Source organism: Ixodes scapularis, unplaced genomic scaffold, assembly GCF_016920785.2.
Source record: "Ixodes scapularis isolate PalLabHiFi unplaced genomic scaffold, ASM1692078v2 PGA_scaffold10__122_contigs__length_95168666, whole genome shotgun sequence".
NCBI lineage: Eukaryota > Metazoa > Arthropoda > Arachnida > Ixodida > Ixodidae > Ixodes > Ixodes scapularis.
In genome coordinates this window covers 19,864,347-19,888,621 of record NW_024609836.1, presented here as the reverse complement: position 1 = coordinate 19,888,621, position 24,275 = coordinate 19,864,347, and the positions used below count along the sequence as shown (strand labels likewise).

Below are 24,275 nucleotides of genomic sequence, written 5' to 3'. Positions count from 1 at the left end.
TGTGAACTAGAAATTCAGTAAAAGAAAATGTGAATGGCTAATTTCTGTTTTTAAACAAATTCTTGTCTAAATTATGTGCACAAGTGTGTCATCTCTTGTGTGAAGGTTTCAATTTTATGTTCATTCGTTTAGTATTAATGCCTTAAAATGTCACCTATAATGTTTTTGTTTTAATTGGTGTTTTTCTTGGTCAGCATAATCTTCGATGTATTGGTTTTTCGGAGCTGTCAGTGTTGAGTGCTTGATATGGGCTTCCGTGAATAGCGCAAGAGATAAATTTCTCAGCACAACTTGCAATTGGTTCAGAGACAGCCTTATTTCTTGACTAGAAGACTACAAAACCCATTTCACAGATGTCTACATGACTTGGCTCCAGAAGTTCCCTTTGCAGTGGAGATGGGCAGTTGACCACACATTTTTAGTTGGACCATTCAGGTGTGAGGGTGGCGATGTGGGCTAGTTGGTTCATGATGACAAAAGGGCAAACGGCACGCAAAATATAGGGACAAAGTACTGCGCTGCGTTGGCTGTGGGTGTCAACCCACCTTTAAAGATGTGGAGATTATTGTCAAAGGCAGAAACCAAATGACTAGGAAAATCTTACAAGTCTAAGCGATTCAACAAAAAGAAGATACGAAATGCGTCAGTCAGACATTGCTATACTTGCATAGCAGAGAGTGATTGCCTGTTGACATGTGTTGATTGACCATCTCATGACTGATGTGTTTGTAATTCCCGATTTTGTTTGTATTACATGTTCAGTTGAAAGTCGGCGGTTGTCCTATGTGCACTTATTTTACTTTGCCCTGTTTTTTTGCGTCCTGTTTTCCCTTTTGTCCATCACATGTCTTTGTCTCTTTATAATGAGAAATGATTGCTTGCAGGGCCATGAGACACCTTTGACATAAACATGAAGTTTCTGTGATATGACAATGAAACGTGTGTATAATACATTTATGAGGTGTAATGTTGCACGTAACTATGAGATTTGGCTGTAAGATGTAATGAGATGACTTTGAGGTGCAGCTTTAGTTGTTTTCTGAAGGCACTCCATGTCTAGGAAATACCCGAAATGCATAGTTCAAGTCCAAGCAAGATGTGCACTTTGTAACGGTTCATCGGGGATTTAGGCTCCATGGGTTCCTATACCTTCCTGCGCGTGTGAGTCTACACAGGGCATCCTGGAAATTCTTGAGTCCAATGGAGTAGACAAAAGGATTTGCTACTGATGCCAGAAACTGAATGATCGTGGACATCATATCTAGCCAGTTGGGGATGGCCTGGGGTCCTAGGAGCACTTTCACCAACTTGGTAAAGCAGAAGGGGATGATGCAGACGAAGAAGATGACGATGACCGTCAGGATGCTCAGCAGGATCTTCTGGCTGTCCGAATGCCTGCGCACCAGCGGCGGCCGGCCGGACGAGCACGTCGCCCCGTTTGCGACGGGCGCGGCGACCATCTCGCGCAGTCGTCGCACCGAGAGAAGGATGCGCGCATACTGCACGAGCACAACGACGGCGGGAGCGGCAAAGCACAGGGAGAAGGCGGCGGCGTAGTAGATGACGTGCTCGTGCCTGGGGTGCCAGTCGACGTCGCACACAATGTTGTCAAACTGGTAGGCGGTCCAGTCGAGGCAGGCGGGCACAAGCGCAAACACGATGCCCAGGGTCCAGGGGAAGGCGACCATCTGGGCGACGCGGCGCCAGGTGCTGCGCTGGACGTACTCGAGCGGCTTCTGGATGGCGAGTCCCCGGTCGAGGGCAATCATGGCCAGAGTCAGGCTGGAGGTGGACGTGAGCCAGTAGTTGAGCACACCGTGAAAGGTGCAGAAGGCCCGGTCGCCCAGCGGCCAGCCCTCGTAGGTGAGGGCACACGCGGAGGGCACCATGACGAGGGTGGCGCTGAGCAGGTCTGTGACCGCCAGGCTGACAACGAGCAGGCTGGACCGGTGCCGCTTGACCTGGTCGTCCCACAGGGACACGAAGAGGACCAACGTGTTGCCCGTCACGGAGACGCACGCCTCGGCCGACACGACTATGGCTGCCACCACCCGATCTGCCGAGAGGTCGGTCGAGGGTGCAGTGCCGTTCATCGGGGCACGCTGGGCACCTGGACCCTAGACGGGCGAGAGGGGGAAATCGTCTAGCGTTTGTTGCTCTCCCACTTCCGTGGTATCGCCGAACAGGACGTCGCTCTGGTCACAGTTATGTGCACAAATTGGAAGGTTAAGTTTCGTACCTATGTTTTTACAAAGAAGCTGGGATTACTGAACCTCGTGATGACCAATATGACCAGTTGAAAGGTGCTATAAAAATTCCAAGGAACTTTTCAACAGATGTCAAAAGACAGCTTTGTTTACAAGCGCAAAACACCTCGTGGGTGCTCGAATGGACACGGAGATTCCGCACCCCTCGGACATAATTTCACCTAAATTTCTCCAGCAAACCGAGTTTTTCTTTGATTTTTGTAAAAGCTACCTCAAGATTCCAAAAAGGGCTTTTTGTATTAATTTCTTTATTTTGCGACTGTTCATTTTTTGTCTAATTTTATTGTTTCAAGCATCAATCTTCCTTTTAAGGGAGACAAGGAAATTTTCAGATACCAAATATTTTATTGCTACCCGTTGCCATTGACCAGCAAAATAAGGCAGTTCCAGACATTTCCTGCGAAAGACTACTATCTGAGATCAAGGCAAAACAGCCAGGCAGTCCTAAGTGCTAAGATTTGCCCTGCCCACGCGTGTCTCATCCAGCTATGGCTTTCGTCCGGAAGCCAGCTTGCCCTCTTGCCCACACAGTTTGCTGGCCAAAGAAAGGCCGATTCGGCACAATCCCTTCCAATGAATCTGCCTTGCCGCGAGCATCCCACTTCCTCAGAAAGCGTGCCAAGGGCGACGAGCACGCTTCCGAGAAGCTCCGGAACCAGCGCACGAGAGCGGGTTGCGGATAGACTGCGTACTCACCCGAAGCCTAGCAGGGGCGACGCCACATTCCGCAGGGCCCGGCGTCAGCTGCCGGTCTTTGCGAGGCGGGGTGGTACCGAGGCAAATGTTTTGTTCTGCGGAAGCATACTGGCCGTGTTGATGGTACCGTTTTCGCCGTAAGCCCGACTACACGGGCGTCCGGTCTCCCGCGCGCGCATTGCTGCCGAGCGTGAAGCCGTTGCGAGATAAGCGTTCACGCTCCATCGGCCGTCGCCGTCGGCCGGGCGGGCCATAAACAGAAGCAGCAGATGCCGCTAATTGCGCCCCTCCCACGCGGGGGGGCTTTCCCCCTCCCCCGGGTTAATCTATAAGGCGCGCTGCTCGGCCCGGGGTTGCAGTAAAAGGACGGGCCGTTATCACCGCGGCTACTGCGCTGTTTGTTTCCCTCCCCTCGGGAGGAGGGACATTCCTTTTTCGTTTCCACTCGTTTCCATTGTTCGGTAGTGGTTGGGTTCTTGTAGTTGGATAATATTGCGGCAGGAATAAATTGGGAATACTCGCTCTGGCTTTATTTTATTTGTTCAGGCCCACCGGTGGCTCCTCATTTGGAGTTTTACGTGGATGGGGTCTGATATGGAAAAATAATCTTTTGTCTTCTGCTTTTGCAGTTTGACGGCAAATTGCGTAAGAAAACTGTTTAAATTGCTTGGCGAAGTACAAAGATTTTTGTTGGGTTTGTTAAAATATGTTTCTATAGTAGGCAAGGATCTGCAGCGGAGGTACAGCCGGAGAAGCGTTTCAGCCGAAGGAAGGGGGGAACGAAGGATGTAAATAATGCGACAGAAAAGCTTTGTGAGAAACTTGGAATCTGGGGGGTGTTTGCAAGATGTCTTCTTTTCTATCTGCATTACAGAAAAAGGTGGGAATCAGGGAGGGGTTTCTTACGCTCGTGGAAAGAGCTAATGGAAAATTGGACCAAAGAAGAGACAAAGGAATGGAGGAAGAATGGGACATTAAATTGTCTGTTTCTTTGGTATACATTTAAAGGTCTTTTGTGGCGTCATGGTGTGACCAGGGTTCATGCAGATTTTTGAAAATCTAGAATAATTTACAAAAATGGATTCACAAGGGCCTTTGAAATTTCCCTAATGTAGAGGCACACCTCATATTTCTTGAAAATTTTCTTGAAAAAAATCAATGGGGCTTCATGGTTTCGGTTCTACGTACACGGCACACCAAAGCTCACACTTAGCCATAGTTGTTTAGTTGTCTGGAATCCTACTCTTTTCTGGAAATAGGTGATTCCAGGCATTCCCCATTATAAAGGATACAGGTGCTACTTTTTATAAGTTGCAAGAGAAAAATGATTACCTGCAAAGAATGTTGAAGGAGTTGCAAAAATCTGCAGATAGCTTTTCTGAGGATGCCAAATCTAGAAGTGTCATCAATTTTTTGTCAGTTGGTCAATGGTTTGGGACGAACGGTCAGGGAAATAAAGGCAGAAATTGCAGCTATGGATGGAGAAGTCCCTGCTAAGAAAGAGTCGAAGGTTTGCTAGGTCACATGAGACGTCTGTTTGGACCTTTGAATTTTTCTATTTGGCATCCTTGAAATCCCTGAATTTCCCTCGAATTTTGGTTAAATTTAATTTGCACGAACACTGGACCTGACGTGTCACGAAACATTATATCACTTGACCATAGGTCAGGTGACACCGTGACATCATATGTTATCACTGCGTCGCGTAATGTCACGGTGCCACATGACTTCGCGGTGTCATGTGGCCATCAGGAAGGCACTTGGTCACATGACCATTTGATGGGATGTTAGTGTTGCATGGCATCATGCCATGGTGTCACAAGACCATGGGGAAAGCACAAGGTCATGGGGCCTTGCGTTACGTGACCCTGTGAAAGGATGTCAGATTACGTGATAACACTCGACGTCGTGGTCTTTCGTCGTGTTATGTTATGTAACCACATGACGTGATGTCATTGTGTCACGTAAAATGTCTGCTCGCTTGCTCGTACTGACAAAGACTGAGGGACACAGATTGTGCTGAGCTACCCTACGCATGAATCGCGTCGGTTGCACATGCTGGTTTGTAGGGGGAGGGGGGGTGGTTCGGGCTGACTCTAATGTTATGTAACAATTTCGTGATTAGACCCTTGTGTGGATAGGGATACTGATATCTGCACCTGTATTGCTATGAAATTTTTTTTCTACGTTTAGGTTTGAATGGCGTTTTTGATACTTGTTTGCTTTTGCCGAGCAGCTTTTGTGTTTAACTCTGATGATGTTGTTTGAAGATAGTGATGCTGAGTTTCGAGGCAGTATATTTGGCCGATAACAAGGGTAATGTCTGAGCAAAAAGCTTAGCATATTGTGGTATTGTCATTCTGTGAAGGGGCAGAGTTTCTGGAATGTACTACAGTTTGTGACCGAAAGTCTCGTATGGTTCACAGAGCATCAGGGACTGGAATTTGGGGAAATGGATTTAAGCAAAATGCATTTGCTTTTATATCAGTGAAGTTGAGGCACATAGCCTTCCCCACATAAGGCAGTTATGGCTTCAGAAACAGCATCCTTACTCCTCTAACATATTCATATCCCCGTCGTATATGTTTGCCATAGAAGTTTTGGTGTTTTCATTGATGAAAAATCAATTGATGCTTTTTTATGTTTATTTATTTTTAACGTATTGGTGAATTTTGGTGATCTGCTTTGGGTGCACGCTAAAAACGATAATTCTTGGTAAAAAAAAAAGAACTCATGAGAAATTAAGCATTCTAGTTTTTGAGGGGAGGATTTCGACAGACAATCCTAGATGGAGCAAAAATTTCAAGAAATCTGTGTCTTTTGGTTTGAATCGATTTTGTACTTTCGACACCCACCGATCTATATCGACGTCCTCGGGTTTTAATCGATTTTGTATTTTGACACTTACAGATGTTTATTGATGTTTTTCGGTTAAAACTGAAAAGTCTACGGTCTACTTATACGCAAGCTTTAGGGATTGCATCCAATCTGCATCCATGCTAATTCTATTTGCAACCGATCCATTATTCACAAGATATTTTATATCTTTACCTGCGTCCAGTTGTGTGGTTGATTGTTTGTGCCCCCAGATATCTGAGGAGTTTCATTCTAAGAGTCAGATCCATGTGAAGCGAAATGGAGATAAACAGGAATGTGTGCTTATAAGACTAGGTTTGAGCTCCGTACCGTGGCCACCTTTACAATTTTTTTACTCGCATAGTATGACCGATTTCAGATTGCCAGAATCCCGAGGATAGCTCACCTAAAATCAAAAGCAAATTGGGTGAAAATAATGAGTAAATTAACTTTTAGCATGCTATAAAAAAAAAAAAAAAATTCCGTTGACACATATGCACTTTTTATGAGTTGTGAATAGGAAAGCATCCTGGCTCACTGGTGACTGGTGCGCTGCTGGGTGAGGCAGTGGAAGGAGTGCGAAGCTTGGCGCGGCGTGTGCTGAAATCATGTGTCCTCTCATCATCATCATTGGCCTAGCTGCGGGTACCGGTTGTTGACGTTAGACCTCAAAGCGTATTGTTAGGCCTAACGTTAGGCCTGACGTCAGGCCAGTACAATACCCGCATCCCCCCCCTCATGTCAAACCGCTGTGCTATGGCACCTGGAATGCGTATCCGACTAGTGTGGTTACCGCATCCAAAAAAGTGGTCTCTCAATTTCCGCCTGATGACATTGTAGAAGTGTCACGCTGTCGCCGGTCGCAATCCTGGTTGTGTCCCAGCAGCGGTGGTGGGTGTGGCAGATGCCTGTTCCGCTGCAGGTCTCTCTCCAATGCGACAGTGCACAAACGCTTTGGCAGTCAGAGGTTGGGATGCTGTGACGAAAGCGACACTCACGTTCGCTCATGCTTTTTAACAGCATTTTTACGACCAACCGCCAGGATCGCGACATGCAACAGTGTTACACTGCGGCTTATGTGATGTCATTTGTTGCCACTTCGGGATCACTTTTGATGCATGGGCAGCATAGGACGTTAAACACACCAGTCGGACACTCGCTCCAGGCACTATAGCTCCGCGCACCGGTTGACGACGGTAGACCTCAAAGCGTAACAGTAGTCCTAACGTTAGGTCTACCTAACGTTAGGCCTAACATCAGGCCAGTGCATACCCGTGTCTTCCCCTCCCGCTGTACCGCCAGCAGTTTGGCTGGCACGGTAGCAACGATGATGCTGTTGCTATGGGGCCACATGACACGTCGCGGCCAATGGGAATTTAGGTCCCGCTTCGCTCGGGGGAATTTAGACGCCGTTTTTAGCTGCTACAGACGGAATTTAGGTGCCATTTCGCTCAGCCAGTGGGAATTTAGGTGGCGCTTATCGCTGCTGCAGACAACGATAATGCCTGCCACACTCGGATAACGCCAGTTTGCTCCATGAGATAGTTAAGGCTTTTGCATCAAAAGTTGAAAAATGCTAGTCTTAGATTTTGTGACCTGCGAAACTTCTGATTGCAGGGAGGGGCAGTGAACCTAATTTGACTGTCAATCCCAGTTAGCAATGTTCGCTTATCTCCCGTCGTAATTAAGTAACAACATTTCTGCCGAGGTCACCATTGATTGGCCAGTGCCCTGCAATTACGAGAAGTGGACTATCTTTCTATGTTTTTTTATTAAATAGTAAATCATGCAAAAAAATATGGGTGGGTTATGTTTCGGGGGTGGGTCATCTCTCGGAATGTTATGGTAGTACCTACCTTTTGGAAATGGTGGACCCTGAATTTCAGCCAAAATTGGCATAGTTTCAGGTTCTGGATTTGGCTGTTTTAAAAACTCCTTATTTGTGAATTATCTGCAAGTATGCAGGCTGTACATACCATTAATCTGCTATATATTTTGTTATTGTAGCTCTTACCAATAATGTAAATGTTTATTACATGGTCCAGTGTGCCTGTAACAAATATTCTTACATGCCAACTTCCGAATCTGAAGCAACTCTAAATCCAGTGCCACTGCTGGGTTGCTCAGATATTTTGTACTAAAGAAAATGTAGATGTCAAATAAAAGAAGGTTGTTACTATTTTATAAATTGCTTTCACATATGTCAGGCCCATAAGAGAAGTGGGTTATTCGATAGTTGTACACCTTAACGATAAGATGAATTCAACTATTACAGGCACCACATCAGCAAACAACAGAGGCAAAAATAAAATCGTATCTCTTATCACAATTCACAAATGTTGCACATCACTCGTGCCAGAGACGAAGAGCTCATCAGCAATGCTAAGAATACCGTAAGAGGCACAGGGAGGATTTTGTTTTTGATTATTAATATTAATATTGTTATTATTATAGATGTTTCTGAGCCTTTGCACTCGTCTGCAAGTTTTTCAGCCAACCTGGTCAATTGCACATTCTCTTAGCTGAGGGCTGCCAAAATCTCTGTAGAAAGACTGCTTATCACTTTTGGGGATTTGCGTCAGAAGACTGACCCCTGGACTGGCTCTTCTGAGGAGATAACCTGCTCTTGTTCAGGGAGATGCAATCTGGTTCTCTTCTGTTTGCAAACAGCATTTCTTTGTTTCCTTTTATGTTAGAAATCATAGGGCGCCATCTGTTGACCTATATTTAGTTTGCAGACCTGTTTGCTTGTGGAATATGTGGCAGAGAGGGAAAGAGCATGCTAGAAGTTTAAGCAGTAAATAAGGTTCCATTATCTCCGCAAGTTGCCTTCTTTGTGTTTGCCAGGCACACCATTAGTGACTGCCAAAATGAATCCGTGAGATGCCTGTTACAACTTATATTGTATTTTTAGTATGTATTTATTTGTTGTTTACTTTCCCATCATAGCAATTTTAGGAGAACCTAAAAGCTATTGGTTCTAGGCATAGGTGCAGCTTCTAGTTGCATGTAAGGGTGAAACACGGAACATGTTTGGTAGATGGGGCCTCTTAGCATATCAAAGCTGGTGTAGACCCACGTGTAATCTAGCTATACATATTAACGCAGAATGTGTTTTATCAGCCGACTTTCATGGAGATTCGTAAGGTTTTGGGTGTAACGTTGACTGGAACAAAAGGCCGGCACTGAAAGCGTTACGTACATAGAGAACCACATAAACAAACTTCAATCACCTGGCAGGATTTGAACTCACCACCTTAAAATTGTGAGTCGTGCTTTACAGACTGAGCTAACGAGGGATGGCGTTTATTCTCGACGCCAAAAAAAATCCTTTTGTGCAACGTTCGAAGGTTGCGCGCCCTGCGGCTTTGAAAGCATGTGGGTATGTTGCGCTGTACCATCTCACAACCTTTGTCAGAGATGGGAGCGAATCTTCGACACACTTTCTCTGTAGTGATGCCGTGCCGTTCAGATGCCTCTCTCTTAAGACTTAAGAAACGGCAGGGGCAGCAGGGAGAGCCTTCACCAGGGGGCCCCGTAGACGAACGCCAATAAGAATGCCTATCACACATTCTGGGCTTACCTGTCTTTGTCAGCATGATCGAGCTTGTATAATTTTTTTAGGGGCGAAGCTCCTTAGGGTCTAGCCTTGTCCGTCCAGCGTCCGTGCTCACATAGATCTTGCCGGTGCTCGTGCTCGTGAGCTCACGTGCTCACGTGCTCGTGTAGGGTAAAAAAAAAAAAATGTTTGCGCAGTTGACCGGATTTGAACCTGTGTGGGGAGACCTCAATGGATTTTTAGTCCATTGCCTTAACCACTCGGCCACGACTGCGGAACGAGTAGGGGGCTCCGAGATGTGGTAGTAACTCAAGAGCTGGGGTTGTCATGGATAAAACGTTGCATGTAGCCGCTCAACGTCTATACAGGAGAGGGCACTGCATTGGCTCAACGTTTATAGACGAGAGGGCACTGCGGTCAAATGCGTATGTAACCACGTTCCATACCACACATTCTCTTTCTGACATGGATGAAAACGAACGAAAGGCTCGGCATGCTGCGGCTCAGCATCTATGCAGACAAGCACCACCAGAGCTTCGCCCCAATCAACATCATTCACCACGTGGAGATGCAGTCATTTTTTTCTAAGATGACTGAGCGTCTTTTATAAGTGTACCTGTAGTTTGTGACAGGTAAGAATTTAGGGGAAGCTCCTCTCACCTGTTCTTACTTTAACAGAGCGAAAGACGGATAGGAGGCGACTTCCTCTCCAAAATTTGTTTTGCTAAGGTGGAAATGGGCGGGAGGAGCCTCCCCGGAACTCTTTACCCTGTCACTGACTGTAGAGTCATATTTTTTTATAATGAAGTGTTCACTCATTTTCTTTACACATGGGAACAGGTTCCGATGGATAAGTGCAAGATAAAAACACCACAACACCTATAGACGATCTAATGTTCACTTTGTTTTATGGGTTATGTTTCATACTGTTGGAAAACAGCAGATTTAGAGTGAACCTCACTTTTCTGAGCATTTATTCATTATTCCGAGCTTCCCAAGATTAGGTGAATCTGATATAAGTTTTCTTTAATACCAATGAACTTCCCTCACTTTTGTCTTCCTTCATTTGCTTTTTTCTTTATAGAATTCCTCTTACTGATTTTATCAGCCGGTTTTTTTTCAATCCCAAAATAAATTATGATGAGCACGAAAGTAGCATACAAAGTACTACCGTGAAACTAAATAAAATGGAAAATAATGAAGCCCTTTTCACATTGTTCAGAGACATAAAAAAGTTAACTCTGGCACGCCAAAAAAAAAAATTTTTTTTTTTCATGCTAGGCGTTAAAATGGCATGTCAGGACATTACAAAAAAATATTTTCACTATAGAGTTGCATAGTTTTTTTCATAAAAATAGAAATAGGAGGCCCAATTCAAAGTTCCCGCCAGTGCACTGTGACGTAACAGTGTACTGCAAGGTGTCGGGGCGGTCAGAAGGGAGGCATCGTCCTACGACATTAAAGGTGGGTTCGCAGGAAGTCACGTGAGTTTCACTCCTCGTGCTCTCCGCGACCGTGCCTAAGACTTTTTTTTTCTTTTTTCTTTTTTCTGCTCGTTGTACGAGCGATTGTAGGAAACAAAGTTTCAGTTCCTCTAGCTCTTTATCGCTGCACCGTTGGTTAGTTTGCGTGCTGTAAAGTTGAAGACGAAGACTCAGTGGATCGACGTGATGGAGGTCAATGATGAAAGCGTTGCGAGTACAAGCCAGTGTACGAGTGCATGCCGTCAGTCCGATGATACAGAGCTATACTGGGTACAAAAGAAGCTATCAAGTTTTGAAGAAAAAAATTTTTTAGAATGCTCGCAGAAATTAGGATTGCTAGTCCGATCACATTGCTGAACGTTCGGACACCGAGGTCGTCGAATATATCCAGGCTGAAGATGCCTGCCGTCTCTCGGAAATGCATGCAGTGTGATCTCTTCTTCAGTTGCTGAAATACCGGGACAGTGCCTCACGCAGCACCTTCTATACTCCGTTTCACCTTATGTTGTACCGCAGACAAGGCTAGAAGCGCGAGCTCATAGCATTGGGAGCTACTCCTAACGCACGAGAGCTTGTGCCGCCGAGATGTGCCCTGAGCAAGGAGCTCGCGCTTGTAGCCTTTCCTGCGGTACATTATAAGGTGAAACAGAGTATAGGCATTGTAGTTGATCACGTCAATTCACTGACTCCTCTTCTTCTACCTTTACAGCAACATTAAGCGATGAAAAGCAAATAAAAGAAACCTTGTCTGCTTGGGTCGCTCGTGGAGGTGCGGAGAACAAAAATATTTTAAAAATATTACACGCGCTCGCGGTAAGCACGAGAAGGGATACAACTCACGTGACTTCCGGCGACGCCTCCCTTCTGACCGCCCCGACACCTTGCGGTACACTGTTACGTCACAGTGTACTGGCGGGAACTTTGAATCGGGCCTCGTATTTCTATCTTTTTATAAAAGAAACTACGCACCTCTATAGTGAAACAATTTTTTTGTAATGTCCTGACATGCCGTTTAAACGCCTAGCATGAAAAAAAATAATTTTTTTTTGGCGTGTCAGAGGCTTTTTAATGGAGTAGGGGGCTGCTGAGCGCCTCTTAAATTTCACCGCTGACTGGTGAGACTATTTATGGATAAAATCGGGACCCTTGTTTCAGCCACTTTCTTAGCCTCATCAGGAAATGTTTTGGGAGCTTTTGCTGATTTGCTGACATGTTTTTTGTATTCTGCGTAGGTGATGACTTTGCTGAACCGCACCAACTCGGACTGGTGGAACGTCCGGCAGCAGAACGGCGAGGAGGGCTTTGTGCCGGCCAACTACGTGCGGGAGGTGGAGCCCAAGCTGGTCAAGAAGACGGTCAAGAAACCGGTGGTCATCACTGAACGGCAGCGCGTCAAGAAAGTTGTCATGAAGCCAAAGAAGAAGGAGAAGCCACTTTCACCTCGTGAGCTTTCCTTCTCCAAAAAAACTCACTATCTCGAAGGAGCAGGTGGCAGTACAGGCACATTCGAGAACTCGAGATGAAAGCGCAAGTCAGCAGAGACGGGGATAATCGCTGACCATTGCAATTATAAATTGACGCTATTATATGTCCGCACAAATATCCAGGAGTGACAATTAAATTTCAGAAACCCCAGTTATAGTAATGCCGAGGCTTTATGCTTCTTTTGGCAAACAGGAAATTGGGGAGGTGGTGAAATGCTTTCTGAAAGTGTCCAAAGGTAAAGTTGCACTACAAAGTTGCATCGCTACATTGACAACTTAAGGCTCTGTTATACTCCGAAGTCGAGCGTAGCAAACGGCATAGCTCAGCGCACACAGATACTGATTGGTTGCATATTTCGAGTTCCTGCCCTCCAGCAAATCGAATGTGCACATTCTGCGCTACGCTGAATTCGCTGCGCTGAACCTCAAAGTATAGCAGAGCCTTAAAAAAAAAATTAAAAAAAAGAAAAAAAAAAAAAAACACAAGGACTATACACCTTTCCAAAAACCGCTCCTAGGCCGCCGCCATGTTGTTGATGCTGATGCGGCTGGTGCGACTCTCGCGCCCTCTATCAGCTAGAAATTTTCTGCCACTCTCTGGGACTGTGAAGACCCGCTCAGCGCGGTTCTCTACCTACGTTTTTGCGGTTTTGCATTCAATGATTTCTCGCCCCTCTTGAAGTTTTCCACTTATTTTTTTTATGCGTGCTGCGTACCCTTTCTGTGCTATCTTCCATTGTGAGAAATAAGGCTGGTAAGTGCCTGCCATTCAAGCTTTTCTGCTCGACATTCACGGGCAACGAAAAAGGTGAAGGACGTCGAACGACCCTCGACGCGATTTTGCGAACATTGTTCTCCCCCCTCCCAGAGATAATCTGCGTAAGATCCTCAGCCATCTCCAAAAACAGTTGTCCGGGTTGGGGTGAGAAACGGGTCAGTCACGTTTGTTTCTTTGCCTTGGTGCGGTTGTGAAAAAAGGAAGCTCTCCTCAAAACGTGCCCCAAAACGAAGTCATCCCGGATTCCGTCCGATCGTCAAGATGTGACTGTCGTCGACTGTGACTGTGTTATTTGAGATCTTTCTCAAATAAATTCTTTTCGGGTAACGCTGCATCGTGTGGTACGTACGAATGTTAACACTTCCTCAATTGTATGTCCGTGTCCTGTCCATCGGTAAACACGTTATTTGTGAGCGTGAAAAATGCATGCCTTTCGGCCCTCTTCTGTTGCAATTTATTTTTGACAGCAAAGCCCTTTGTCGTTTCACATGCGGCGAATCCCGCGGTGCCGTCAAAACTTATCGCAAGAAAAAAACAAATAACTAGAACTATTCATTCCTGTCGCATTCGTTCTGTCGCGCGTGTACCCAACAAAAATAGTTTAGATTTTTTTTTTTACTTTTTTTGTTTTATTAAATGTGGCAGAATGCTTTCTCAATGTCCTCGGGAAAATACATGTACCATGAAACACAAAATATAGCGGGAAAAGTCGAGAATTTAGCCGCCAGCAGCGTTTGAAACTGCACCTACGCAGGCTGCGCCTATAGAAATCACAGTCCACTCGGTTAGGGTTAGGAGGGACGCCGGTGAGAGTCTAGCCTCAAACTCAGTGACTGGGCTCACAAGCGGTTTGTTGCCCCTGGGGTCGAGTGTTTTTTGGAAAGGTGTATAGGAAATCATGCACAAACACAGTGTTAAAAAAAAAAAAAGTCGCCCCTTTGCCGTATTAGCGTGGCAAAGGCAGTGGTAACACAAAATGCAATGTGTGTTACCTCTGCAAGTGCTGGGTGGTTGTCTTACTTTTGGCTGCCATTTTCTGTGGTTGCACACTGAATGCGACTTTCGTGGAGCCTGTTGAAGCGCGAGACGCAGTAGACGGAGTGTGCGGAAAACAGAACAGTTGGAATGTGGCAGTGCTGAGCAAAGCCCTGGCTCCAGTTTGTGGTAAACGAGAACCAAACGTTCGGAACTACCTCAATCTATTGCGGCAAAGGAGTGTGCTTTGTTTTCTCTGCTTTTCTGTCGCTCTCCCTAGCACTCTTTCTCCGGGGAAACCCAGAGTGCGCTCGTTTTACGGAGTAGGGCGCCGCTGTACGTCTGAACACGTGATGTTTTACCCCCACCGGGAGCAACGCAGAGGCACTCGAGGAAGGGGTTTGGCTGGCACTGTAGTCCAATCAATGAGGAGACGGTCAGTCCGTCAGCGTTCGACTGACTTTCGGCCTATCAACTTTTGTAACTGGCACCTAACGGAGTATGGTTAGGTACCAGCCACGTAACATGCGCTGCATTCAAAGAAAATGACAATCGAGAGTCAGCGCCACATTTGCCTGTCTTCCTCTTGTCCCTGTCTTTTTTTTTTAGCGTTTTCTTATTTATTTTCATCATGCACCGATTCGCCCAACTACTCGCCCCATACCACCTATCTCTCGCTGTCACACTCTGCCGGTTTTTAGTGTGTTTGGGAGACCGCAATGGAGCGCGAATATCCTAACCTCGAATCAGGACACTGCCAAGCTTCTTCTCTCGAAACGCCGGTTGGACAACCCGTAGTCGACTTGGTTCGGCCTCCCTTGAACCGTGGCAAACTTTTCTCTTATTTGCAGAGAAAGTGACGATGACAGCGAGCACTACCCCGAAGGACGGAAGAGGTGTGCAGCAGCGGCAGGCCTCCATCGACGCTTCTTACCAGAACTTGCTACAGATGTCAAAGGTCTGCACGCTTACCTGCTCGCGACTCTGCCGCGAATTTGTCTGTTTGCGTGGGCGTTAGGAAATGCGGAGACATTCTTTAATTGCGATCTTCTCCGCCGAATGTTCAGGAGCGAAGAAGTTACCTGGAGGACGCCATTTGCCTGTTCGGGTTCTTCAGGGAATGCAGCGACTTCGAAGCGTGGATGGTCGACAAGGTATCACAGCTCTCGTTGTCTCTCGAGTGACGGTTGCCTGCAGTGATTCGATTGAACAAAAAACGGCTACATTTTAAGCTTTTCTTGTTTGCAAGTCATTCTCAGCCGAGCGTTTGTGGCTTTATTCTGTAACATCCGGATATGTGCAGGAGAAACTTCTCACCGTCGAAGATCCAGCCGAGAACGTCGAAGTGCGCAAAAAGAAGTTCGAGGTAAGTGTAATTTTGTCAAATTTATTAGCTTGAAAGCTGCTTTTTTTTTCTTAAACACGGTGCTTAAAGAGCGACTTACAAGATAATTTACTGCAGGGTGGGAAAATACTTCTTGCCACTTGTTTTCTTCTCTCCCACTGGTATCTGGGCGAAGGGGGAAACCTTTTGCTCGGGAGCTTAGCCCGGCTTATCCAGCCCCAAGATTCAGCAACAAGAGGAGTACCCGCCTCCCCCCGCAACAAGATAGCGGGGGGAGAGGAGAAAACAAGAAGGGTGGCAAGGGAAATTTTTTTGCCTTGCAGAAAACCTTTTTGTAGGTTGGGCTTTAACCTTAACTTGCTTGTATTGTTTGTAAAAGCTTTCTCACAATAAGTGACTATCGGTAGTGCAGAAAAGTTTCCTCAAGGACCAGTTCAGCCAAGAAAAGGCTCTATTATTTCGTTTATGAACTGAAAAGTTTACACTGCCCAACTTTGTATAAAATCTTTTACGAAAGATTAGCAATATGTAGAAAAGTAGGAGCAGGAATTGCATTTTTATGCTTCCTTTTTACATGGAAGAATCTGGATTTCTAGATTAATTGCACAAATGATCATATTCAGAGGGTGATTTGGATTTAAATGTTTTCTATTTTTGGTTGAAATTTTGGTGACATGATCAGAATTCTGTACAAGTGTGTTTATTATTTTGCTAAAAAAAAAAAGATTATAATGCAAAGGTGCAAGCGAGCTGAACAAGAATGACGAAAATAATCCCTGGAGAAGGGGAACAAGAGGGACAAAGGACAAACACAAATCTCGAAACACAGCTAGGTGACTGGTGCATGGCCGAAAAAATCCACCTGGTCCAGGTATCGAATCCGGGACCTCTCCATTACAGGTGGAGTGCTCTACCAACTGAGCTAACCAGGGGTTAGACGTCAGTAGAGCAAACGGGTCGCGCACCAGTCACCTAGCCGTGTTTGGGGATTTGTGTTTGTCCTTTGTCCCTCTTGTTCCCCTTTTCCGGGGATTATATTCATCATTCTTGTCCAGCTCGCTTGCACCTTTGCATTGAATTACATTATAACCATAACCTTAAATTGCAAGCTTCACCCTTGTTGGTGTTAGATTGGTGGCAACTGATAAAACCCGTTTGCTCTATTGACGTCTAACCCCTGGTTAGCTCAGTTGGTAGAGCGCTCCACCTGTAATAAAGACCAGGCGGATTTTTTCGGTCGTGCACCAGTCAGCTAGCTGTGTTTGGTGATTTGTGTTTGTCCTTTGTCCCTCTTGTTCTCCCTCTCCAGAAAAACAAAGCTTTTTATTTACACAATTTCGGTCATTTTTATTTTAATTTAAATAAAATTATGATATCTTCTAGTTTCATGTATTAAGCATGTATATTAAGCTTATTATTGCCATTTTACTTTTAAAGAAAATTGCAGCTTCATGGCAGACACCTCTTCCACACTTTTTCTCAATAAATTCATTAAAAAATTTTTTAAATTTTTACTTTTTGTACAAATAACAAAAATCAAACCTCTTAAAAGAGGCTGCTGAAGGAGAAACCTCCTACCTCTTTCTCTTTACTGGAGTTGCAACTAAGGTACTATTGCAGACAACATGAGCTGAAACAGTCCTTGGCGCTTCTTTGGCCTAGCTTTTTGAGAGAGCTGTGATTTGCATCGGAAGTTGGAGTCCCATCCTTCGGACTGAATTACAAATTGAGAGATGTAGAGGGGATTGCAGACGCAGAAAAAGGTCGGACCGGGTGTTTCAGCTTATGGGTAAAAAATATTTAAATAAATATTCCGAGGAAACAAAATTTGGAAATACTATGATTGTAAACAACCTGGACATGCGACTTAGAAGGACTGTAGATAATTAAATGTGAATTTTCTGACGGCTACGAAGGATGTATATTCTGTCACTTGTAAAACAAGAAAACAATATTTTAAAGCGTACAGGCAACATGTTGCAGAGATTTCGAGGCCGTCAGTGACTATCGCCTCTATGGAAAAGCCCTTCTCTCCTCTCTTGGCGAGAAGTCAGGGAAGTCGGGTCTTCCCTTTGGTCGCGCTGCGCAAGGTGGGAAAAGAGGGGAGCCCCAGAGTCCCGGCTGTAACTGCGTGGCGAAAGAAGGGCCTTCCTTTCGTCTGCATGAAACACTTGTTTCCAAAGATTACTTGCGTTATACAAAATCCCACTTTGGCAGCATCCAGTTGCTACGCGTGATGTTGCATGGTTTTAGAAACCTCCACTGCGCTTACCCACTTACTTTACGGGTCGCCGAGTGCTTGTGGCAATTGCGAGTGGCATCCATGATGCCAACCACAACAACAATGAGGACTAACTACATTGCGCCTCCGTCCTCAGGTACAAGACAACACCATTTTGCCCGCATTGCGCAACCTTCCTACAGCTATCACTTTTACTACTTCGCACATTGTGGGCAAAAAATATGGCTTCTTTTTTCTCGTAATTTGTACTTTTCAAAGTTAGTAGTGTCTTTCCTTTAGAGCTGTGCGGAACTTTCCCTTTGCAGAACTTTGTGACGGATCTTTCTGCAAGCAAGGTTAGGCTGGACGAGATTGATCGTAAGGTGGGAGAGTTTGTGGAGAACAAGCACAGTCAGCTGGATGCGATCCGTACTCGAAGCAGACAGATCCATGGACGGTGAGTTTGGCGCTTGCAGTCGGACTCTGCTCTTTACTCAATCACATTAACTCGAGCGTGCAGTGAAGCGGCATTTTACTTACATGTGTCTCACTCTTTCTCTCTGCATTTTCAGATGGGATAGGCTTAACCAACTCAAGCAACAGAAAGAGAGGAGCTTGGAAGGGGCTACCAGGTTGGTGCTTGCCTAATGCCAGTTCACTTTAGATTGTTTCTGAGCTCACAGTATTTAGAGTGGAATCTCATAAGAGGGATGTTGCGGAGAGATTTCGCCTCCACACGGAAAGGCCCCGGGTGGTCAAAATGAATCGTCAGTCATACACTGGGGCGTGCCAGATGCCCTCTATTGGTTTGGCACGTGAAACTAGCTTCCAAGTTGATTTTTGATTGATTTTTTAAATGGAACTTTTAGGGTCCAGGCAAGATTGCTCCACTTGGTAGAAGTTTGCTTTATCATACGTTCAACTATCCAAGAAGGTTGGAAAACGCTCTGCTTTGAAAGCATGGGAAACCATGACTGTGTTTTGGCAAAGGTTTCGCTTACCCAGACAGTTCTATTAGTGCGAGTTTCTCCTCGGGAGTTTTTGCTCGGTAAATATTTGGAAATGTTTCAGGCCATTATAATTTTTGTGCAAATTCTCAATCTGTGAGCAACCCATTAGAATGGGGTTCATATTATTGCAGTCAGGTTTGGGTGATAATGGTAAAAATAAGTGGCTATTTAGATGCCACTTATAGCTTCTGATTTCAGTATATTCAGGGTTGATTTCGGTACATTCAGGGTTTTCAGTGAGCCTAAATTACTATAAAAATCTTAGGATATTATTTCTTAAAAATGAACTCAATATTATCGAGCTAAACAGCAGTAATAATTGACAATATGCACAAAAGACATGCTAGTCGTTGGTGAGCTTATTTAATGGACAAAATGTATCATGCTTGCTTTGCCAATGAATATGTTGTGGCAAACTTTTGCGACTTCTTATAGATGTAAATTTTTTCATGGCTCTTTTGGACAAACAAATATATTTACCATAAAATAGCAGGGGAGTGCCCATACCACTTTCACTGAAAACTATAGGTTAATCAAGACATGGGTGCATGTCCAATCAAACCAAGCGTATAATTTGCAGAATTCTCAAGTTCGAAAAATGTTGATAGTGGGTGTTTGAATAAAGTGGGCGCTTCTGCAATATTTTACAATATAGGTTACTTTTACTGACATACTCTGAACCAGCGAGCATGAAACCGTTTTGTTCTTAGCCCGAGACTGAGGCAGGAAAAGAGGAAAGTTTCGAAGTAGAAGAAAAATGAACAGTCGAAGACACGTCTCTAACACAGCTAAAGGCAAGTTTATTTGGTCACCTTCTTATATACACTCCACAAACTTCACCACAGAACCTTCCCGATCTCGAAAGCCAAAAGATAACAAAGGTCTCACATCTTTCCACCACAATTGTCAAACGACCTTGACGTTTTCCACAAAGCAATGAACATTGCTTTGTGGAAAACGTCCATTGCTTGTTCATTGCTTTGTGGAAAACGTCAAGGTCGTTTGACAATTGTGGTGGAAAGATGTGAGACCTTTGTTATCTTTTGGCTTTCGAGATCGGGAAGGTTCTGTGGTGAAGTTTGTGGAGTGTATATAAGAAGGTGACCAAATAAACTTGTCTCTAGCTGTGTTAGAGACGTGTCTTTGACTGTTCATTTTTTTCCTTCTACTTCGAAACTTTTTTCTTTTCCTGCCGCAGTCTCGGGCTAAGAACAAAATGGTTAACATCCACCAGCTCGCCTGCGCAATCACTACATTATCATGAAACCGTGTTTGAGAACTCGCTTTGTATAGTTTTGCAAAAACATCTGGGCATCAGTTAAAGCTTTTTACTCAATTATTTGCTACATATTAATTAATTAGTTGAGGCATCAAACTACAAATTTTGTTTGTAAGATTACTCGCTATGTAATCATTGGCAGAATGCATAGCCTGATTTGAAACTTGGCACTGCCCACAAAAAGGACACGGTCAAGCAGTTTTAAAAATGAAATATTTTTACATTCGTATTTCAACCATGTTACCACTCTGGATGACAATGGTAGGGAATACTAAAATGTTCTACCATTAAATACAGCGGTGCTGCCTCTTAAAGTGGATGAATCCGCAACAATGCGAGCTTCTGCACACGGTGTAACATCCGGCGAATGAGTGTAAATTTCTCTAGAACCGTCCTCCCGTCTTTTTCTAAGAGTTCATCCCCTTTCTTGTTCACTTATTCATTTAATGACGGTTCCTTCCTGCAAGGAGTATTTGAATGGAAGTACCTTGGACTTCACTTCTCCCACAGTATGTCTTGGTCTAAACACATTTTCCTAAATGGTTAAAAAAATGTATCATGATTAATGCCTTAATTGACTAATTGAAATTGGTTAATTGATCAATTGCCCAGCCCTAGTAGATACATATACCGAGTGTGTTGTGCAAATATTAATTTTTTCCGACGGCACCATAGCTTCAAATAATGTGCCTTTTGATGTTCATCTTGCATCGCAACAGTGACCCTTTAAAAGTGTCGGCAAATGATGGTCATAATGGGCCAATGCTTGGCGTTCGTTTCTGGTTCGTCTTAGAGAGAGAAGTGTAGCGCAAGTCGCACACGTGCTTGCAGCGCGGCCACATCGCTGTGTTTGTACTGTCGTAGCCGCACAAAGCGTCGACGCTCCTTTAGATAGTCCATGTCACAATGAGATTGCAGCATGCATCAAGATATGTAGCAACTGGCCCATCTTGGCAAAGGACGTAAGTGTGCACTTGCAAAAGGTGCCGAAAAATTTGGCTGCGCGATTGACATGGAGCCAAATTTCCGATAAAGGCTTCTCTTGGAATCTTGGCACATCCAACAGATGCCAGGAAACATGAACAGATCCCTAGGTGCCTTACCGTCTGCATATGCAAAAGGTCTATGTCACGTTAAAAGAACAGTGACTAAAACACCGCCTAGTCAAAAAGAGGATACAATGTTTCCTTATTTACGAAGACAAAGAGGTTGAAGCTGCAACTGCCCCGTACGATCTATGGCCACCCCCGAAAAAGGAGCCAAGTAGGCTTCGAAACGTCGATTACTTTTTTTTACGGTTTTGTGGTTGGAGAATTCTCTTTTAATTTAGTAGTTTAAAAATTAAGAAATTATGATTATAATCTTGTTGGAATATAATTTTATTCATTGGTAAGGAGAATGTTAAGATGCAACCATGTTTTCAAGTGAGATTGAGGGTGTTATAAATCTGCTAAAGCACTAGATTTGGCTGTATGAAAGTTTAGCGATGCCTGGGACCTCTAGGCATCCCGGTTTCTCTACAAAAGTATTGTCATCTATTGGCTACTCTCCATATCACTTCAGGGCCCAAATTCGTCCACCAGTTGCTCAAGGGGGGAATCGGTGACCAAGTGTGTTAGCGTACACCAGCTCGGAGCACGGGGAGTGAAAGCTCGCACTGCAGAGGGCTTCAATTTGTACCCCTGCCCGATCTGGATGAGCACTGTACCGGTGTGGGGTTATATATCAGTACTGCATGATGCACTTTAAAGACCCCAGGCTAGCGGTTGTACTGCACTGGCTAAATTGCTCATCTAAGGTGTAAACCAGCGTCGCCACATCTCAAATGCAGACCGGTCTTGCGGTTTGGCTTTTGGGCGTGGCGACGTGGAATTACGCCGTGGATGAGAAATTCAATGCAAGCATTAAATTCACTTTTTTTTCAAGTGAGCCCAAGTTTCTTGCACAGCCTATTCCATTTTTGACTAAAACGTTTTGCCCAAAATTCCCCTCAAACTTAGACTCCGCTTTTTGTGGTTGCCTAGTATTGGTGACAACAGCAGGTAGCCATCCCCAAACTTGCCCGTAATGGACCTTTTCCCAGTAAGCTTCCGCACATGCGTACACCCCCCCTACTGGCCTTGCTTCCCACTGTCAGCATTTTTGCGGGGCAAAGTTCCGGTCGACCAACATATTACCTATCGTAGCGCGTATTTCATCCTTTTTGGCCATTCTTGTTTGAGTGTACGCTAGTATGGGTCACAAAAGGCAACGACGATCAATACAACAGCACGATGCCAGTGTGTTTTGATGGGCGCAGGCAAGTTGGGCTGCCCTTCGTTCGTAGTTCAAAGACAACTCCTCAGACGGCGCTCGTTACTGGTAAAGGGTCCATTACACCTCGTGTATTTTGGAAGGGTGCTTCTTCGGTATTTTTGCGACGGACCGGAGCAGTATGTGCATGTGGGAACATAACTTCTCTGCAGCGTGGAACTCTTCCACCGCACTTGCGACGATGCTCGAGACTGGATGTCGGAGAAGATGCAGAAAATTGACACGGACGAAGTGGGCCGCGACATGAAGACCGTGCAGGCGTTGCAGAGGAGGCACGAGGTACGCTGGCACGGCTGGGATTGTCCTCTGGTGGCTAAAGAGTGCTCTGTTTCCTCGCAGAATCTCGAAAGAGAATTGGCGCCCCTCGAGGAGAAGTTCAACAGAGTTAACCTCCTGGCTGATTCGTAAGTTGAAGCCATAGTACCGGCGTCAATTCTTGCTTCTTTGAGTTGTCCGTTAGCCACTGAATGTGTCAAGAGCGTCGGGTTATACGACATTCGTTGAGGGCCAGAAATGAAGCCGAGTCTTAATGGTTGCCTATATCGCCGCATTAATGAAGTTGTTTTAGGTGTTGGGATGTATTTAAAGAGGTTAGGACATGAAAATTAAATGGGTAGATTATTCTTGAAATGGAATGCTCATAGACTGCTTAGTATAAACGCCCATGTTTTGTTATTTTTAGAGCTCTGGTAATTGCAATTATCATTTTATGAGTGTTGATAATTTTTTTCTGGTGACGAGGCAACACTCCTTAAGGGGGTACGGAGACCAAATTCTGGAGCTCAGCTCTTTGCTTAAGCATCAAGTGGGTTAAAGTAGAACTTCACAAACACCAATATTTCGTAGGATAACACGAGAAAACATATTTTAAACTGAATGGAACGATAAACAAAAACCACCTTGTGGATGTCTGTGAAGCTTCGATGAAATGTTTTGACGACGACAGGTTAGCAAGAGCAGTGCCACAATGGGAAGTACGCTCACTCATAGAGATTGCTTAGGCCTGAACGTAGTACAGAGGTGCTTTGGTGAAGAAAGTAACAGCAGAGTTGGTTCCTATTTGTTTTAGTATGTTTTAGCACTGTTTTATCTCAGGAAGTTGCTTTGTTTTGTAAATATTTAGAGACTGTCTGTGCACCTAAGAGAACCTACAGTTCACTTGTCTAAGAATTGTAATAAAGAAAGCTTTGCTCCTCGTGGAGCAATACTCATTTCCTCCTGTATGTGCTGAATTGAAATATGGGCATTAAAGGCCGACATATAGAATTCTCTTCCGCGATGGTGAAAATCCTTTCCCAATGTTCTTCTCTCCTTTCTCCTTCACAGTCTTTCCTTCTTTCTCTGAGCTACTCTTTACAGAAGGGAAGGGGTGTTCCCTTTTTAGTGGAAAGAAGCGATTTATTTATTTATTTATTCAAAATAGTACCCCTAAAGGCCCCTCTGTATTTAGGTATTTAGCTAGGTATTTAGGAGGGCCTTTGGGGGGGGGGGCGGGGGTCGTGCAAATGCATCGTACTACACACAAAAAAAAAAACACAAGCATTCAAAGGCAATATAAAAACAAGGAATAAAATCGAATGCTAAGTATTAGTATAACTGCGCACGAGTTCTTGGAAGTTATCTAGTTCAGTTGCAACTTGAGCCGGTAGGTTGTTCGAATCAGTTATGGTTCGTGGTATGAATAATCGTGCATAACTAGATGAGTGGCATGTGAAGTACATTACTTTGTATGAATAATCACGACGTGAAAAGATAATGGGGGGTGTTTGAAAAAAATTGTCGTGAAGCGATGCATGGTGATTGAGCTTGTGTCATAATGACAGACGGGCATGTTTATGGCAGCATGATAGGTCTTGCAACTCAGCTTGATTTTTTAATGCGGTGACACTGAAAAATGGAGAGTAGTCGGAAGAAATGAGACGAGCAGCACGGTTTCATGGGCAGTTTTCTTTTTCCTGGCTGCTTGTTGGGCTTCAAGATCACTGGGTTATTTTATCGAAACATACAC

General features: G+C 44.7%; 1 protein-coding gene and 1 non-coding gene across 2 annotated transcripts in view; one reads left to right on the top strand and one right to left on the bottom strand.

The window, feature by feature from the left end:
* The window catches only part of LOC120846391 (spectrin beta chain, non-erythrocytic 1), a 289,174-nt gene that overhangs the window by 151,383 nt on the left and 113,516 nt on the right, over nt 1-24,275 (top strand). Inside the window, exons 16-23 of the mRNA XM_040218123.3 lie at nt 12,095-12,305; nt 14,951-15,057; nt 15,167-15,253; nt 15,403-15,465; nt 17,992-18,122; nt 18,238-18,297; nt 22,420-22,546; nt 22,607-22,671. Coding sequence (XP_040074057.1) covers nt 12,095-12,305; nt 14,951-15,057; nt 15,167-15,253; nt 15,403-15,465; nt 17,992-18,122; nt 18,238-18,297; nt 22,420-22,546; nt 22,607-22,671 — 851 coding nt within the window. The remainder of the gene's footprint in view (nt 1-12,094; nt 12,306-14,950; nt 15,058-15,166; nt 15,254-15,402; nt 15,466-17,991; nt 18,123-18,237; nt 18,298-22,419; nt 22,547-22,606; nt 22,672-24,275) is intronic.
* On the bottom strand, nt 9,571-9,652 carry Trnaf-aaa. Its single transcript has one exon. It is a non-coding gene; the product is annotated as a tRNA-Phe (tRNA).